Here is a 4,140-nt window from a genome sequence, read left to right as displayed (position 1 = left end):
GCAGAATTTGATTTCCATGGACAACATCGTTAAGCTTCAAGAGCATTATGGGATTCATAACTTACTTGGGTGACAATAGATCGTAGTTTACTCCCAGGTTCCTCTAAAGCCAATACCGCAGCTGATATTTTGGTTGGTTGGGCTGTGAAAACTGCTTCTTCACAATTTTTTTGGCTTTCCCCTCCTGATGCAGCTAGCTCTTACACTCCTGATGTAGCTCATATATTACAGCAATACATCGTAAATATTGAAATTGATTCATGAATCACAACGTAACTATTGAAATTGAGTCATGAATTACAATAAAAAACAATTATTACTAAACTGAAGATGAAATTTGAAATTCAATAAATAAATCACACGTAAATGAATATGGATGAAGAATATGAGTGAAAATAAAGAATTGTGTCATGACTCTAGTTTTTGTTGTTCGAAATCAAAGATAATCTTTAGAATTTAAAATGGAGGAAAATGAAAATTTAGAAAAAAGATATTAAAGGAATTTTAATACTTTCTTAATACAAAAATAAAGAAAATGTAAGGGCGGGGCATTACACCAAACATGTGGAAAGCATCCAAGAAGGACCCAATTTCGCATAGAAATTTTGGTATACCCATCTTGTAGATCATGCGGAGGAGGCAACCACCCTTATAACAATTTCTTCACCTACTTCAACAACTTCTCTTTCACGCATGAAAATGAAATGGTAGAAGAAAATACAAACAAATAGACATGGGATATATACAAAGTGATGCACAAAAGTAGAAAAAAATTAAGGGGAAGGGTCCATGGGTTCCGGAGGAGTACTCCATGGATGCATAGGAATAGAAATGTCATGTATAGAAATTACTATATCAGATTGCACTAGGACACATTGTCGCTAGCTATGAAGCACCGACACCGATACGGACACCGGACACGACACGGACACGGACACGTGGACACCTGTAATGTCCAAAATGTAGGACACGGACACGGCTATATATATATATATATATATATATATATATATATATATATATATATATATATATAATTAAATAAAATAAAATTACATAAAATTAAATATGAGTGATATGCATAAAAGATCTAAATTAAAAATCAAGATTTATATATTCATCATCATCTAAAAAGAACTTTTCCTATGATAATGAGTCACAAAAAAATACTAAAAGACCTCATTATACAATTTGTACGCTTTGTTTCTTTACAAAAAAAAATTATAAAGCAAGATGATGAATTAGCAACTTCAAGTCTTCAAGAATTCCACAAACTAGCAATCATCATTGAAAAAGACACTTTCTAACTCTGGTTCATCTAAAGACAAACTAGCAATTTCAAGAATACCACAATCATTAAGTGATCCAAAATCATCTCCGGCTACATCCCACATTTTAGCTTCCTCTTGATGATATTGTGGAGTATTCCTTGAGAGAAGTCGTAAGTTGCTATGAACAAATACTAAATCTTCAGCTCTATGTGGTGCCATCTTGTTTCTCTTTAAAGAATGGATGAATGAATATGTACTCCAATTCCTTTCACAACATGAAGATGAACAAGGTTGCGCAAGTAGCTTAAGGGCAACCTTTTGAAGTATTGGAGCATTAATGCCATGAACTAGCCACCAAGCTTTTGGATCCATTTGACCTCTATCATTTAAAGAATCAAGATCATCAAAACCTTCTCTTCCATCCGAGAAGTTGGCAAACTCAATATTCACTTTCCTCCTTACATCCATATCAAGAAAGAACCTCTTGAAGCATTTTAATCTTTCACGAGTGAGTTCCAAGTCTTGATGTGGAGGAACTCGATTAGAATCTTCACTTAGCCATTCATGACTATAATATCTATAAGTAAAAAGAAATATATACATGATTAAAATTTATGTAATTCTAAAAAACAAGGTAAGTAAAAAAGTAGAGTTAATTACCTTGGATTTAAGGAATGAGCTAAACAATGGAGAGGAGTGCTACTCTTAGTCCAACGGTCAATTAATATGGAGTGCACTACCTCATAAAAGGTTGATCCTTCACTCTCCTCCTTTCTCTCATATTGATATATGGCATTCTTTACCTTTTCAATCATTGAATCCCACATTTCATATACTAGATGGAGAGATGAAGCTTCTGTATCAGTTCTTCTAAGAACATCATAGATAGGGCTAGTGAAAGAAAGAATATAATCAACCTTATCCCACCATTTATCATCCAACAAAGTATCTTTTACAAATTTAGCCTTTGCAACATCATCTTCCTTATAAGAAGACCATTGGTCACTAATGACCATCTCTTGGAGTCCTTTCTTCAATTGCTTGAATCTCTTGAGCATTACAATAGTGGAGGCAAATCTTGTTGGAGCAATGGATAGTAATTTCAATGAATTGAATGAATTGAAAATTGATAGTCTCATAGAGTGACTCATGACAAAAATTTTCACAAACATTGCATCATCCGCAATTTGGGTGATCCAAGAACATTCTTCATAAATAACATTGTTTTTTTCTGTATTCTTGGCTGCACATATGTTCTTCAAAGCAAGATTTAATGTGTGGACAACACATGGAGTCCAATAGATGGAAGGAAACTCAGCCTCAATTATTAAACCTGCTGCTTTACAAACGGCTGCATTATCCGTCACTATTTGCACAACATTTGAGTGACCAACCTCCATAATTACCTCCCTCATAAGTTTGGCAATGAAATCCTTGTCTTTGATCTCATTTGAACAATCGATGGCCTTTAAAAACATAGGTCCACTCTCTGTGACAGCCATGAAATTAATAAGAGATCTTCTTTGCGGGTCACTTCATCCATCACTAACAATGCTCACACCCTTCTGGCTCCATGCATTTTTAATTGGTTGTAACAAGTTCTCCACATGTCTCCTCTCATTTTGAAGTAATGTTGTCCTTAATTTATTATAACCTGGAGGTTGGTAACCACTGATCTGATTGTTGGCGGCATAGGCAAACGCCTTCCTATAATGAGGATTTCTTGCTAAATGAAAAGGCAGCCCCGAAGAGTAAAACATCCTAGCAATTTCATGATCAAGTGTCTCTCTAGCTTGCAAATTAAAGGCGTTTTCTACAGTTGATGTCTTTCTCTTTTTTGGATCAACACCAAGAGTGTTTGTATCCATTTGGTGTTGAGTAGGAACCGGAGGCAATGATACAGACTTTGTTTTTGACTTCTCCACCCTTAATGTTGCCTCATTGTCTATCTTCTTCAAATCTATAAGTTTATCAATTGTTACCTTTTGACAAACTCTAACTCCCTTTCCAGTCATCTTCAACAAGTGTGCCCTCACTCTAGTGTAAGATCCATTAAAGGTAAAATCACAAATATTGCATTTTATCTCATAATTTCCACCACCACCTACACTTTTTATCTTTGTAACATAGGTCCATAAAGGTTTGGTATCATCATCTTGTTCTTTAGCTTGACTAGGACTAGAAGCACTCATCTCTACAACAATTTAAAAAAATTAAAAATCAATGTAAACAATTTCTAAGTAAAAAACAAACAACAAAAGCAATTTCTAATCAATGTTGTTCTTGTCTTATTGGCCATGTTGTAGCTTAATTTTATTCAAAATAGGACTATTCAAAATAATTTTAGTTTTTGTAAATTATATTTGTTTTATTTTTTATTTTTAAACAATTTAGATACTTTTTTAGCAAATAATTTTTTTAAGAATAAATAAGAAAATAAAAAAATCACAAAACTCAAGGCTTTATTTTTTATTTGCTAACAAGCTACAATAAAATAATAAAAGTTAAGGTAGGGGAAACTGAATAGTATATTTCAATTGATGCCCCACACCTACTGGGACTTGTATAATAATAATCTTTGTGTTGTACTTTAAAGCTCCATTATTATTTGTGTTTTTATTTTCCATCTTCATTTATTATTTTTAATATTTTCTGTATAATTTTTTTAAAACCAAAAAACAGATTTAAACTAATGTGACAATTTTATAATTAAAAAGTAAATAAAAAAATAAAAACACAAGTAAACCCTTAAAATTTTAATTGAAGAAAAAGTAAAATTTCAATCCTACAAAAATATGTTAACATCCACCCATTTATTTTATTTAGAAAATATGATAATTGTTGTAAAGTGCTTGCAGCCACTTTTAAA

At 32.5% G+C, this 4,140-nt stretch overlaps 1 protein-coding gene across 1 annotated transcript; it reads right to left on the bottom strand.

Moving 5' to 3' along the window:
• Positions 1-1,274: 1,274 nt before the first annotated feature.
• Positions 1,275-2,799, bottom strand: LOC114378706. Its single transcript, XM_028337345.1, has 2 exons — positions 1,932-2,799; positions 1,275-1,848 (listed from the first exon to the last, which is right to left on the bottom strand). The coding sequence occupies exons 1-2, from the start codon at positions 2,771-2,773 to the stop codon at positions 1,275-1,277; spliced, it is 1,416 nt and encodes a 471-aa protein (XP_028193146.1). The 5' UTR covers positions 2,774-2,799.
• Between the last annotated feature and the right edge of the window lie 1,341 nt (positions 2,800-4,140).

Source organism: Glycine soja, chromosome 12, assembly GCF_004193775.1.
Source record: "Glycine soja cultivar W05 chromosome 12, ASM419377v2, whole genome shotgun sequence".
Taxonomy (NCBI): Eukaryota; Viridiplantae; Streptophyta; class Magnoliopsida; order Fabales; family Fabaceae; genus Glycine; species Glycine soja.
This window is presented reverse-complemented; position numbering and strand designations above follow the sequence as displayed.

Excerpts from the sequence above, each read along its gene's own strand:
- LOC114378706 (XM_028337345.1), bottom strand. The coding sequence starts at position 2,773 with ATGGCTGTCACAGAGAGTGGACCTATGTTTTTAAAGGCCATCGATTGT. Across the intron at positions 1,849-1,931 it reads GCTCATTCCTTAAATCCAAG|ATATTATAGTCATGAATGGC; the intron begins GTAATTAACTCT and ends TTTTACTTATAG.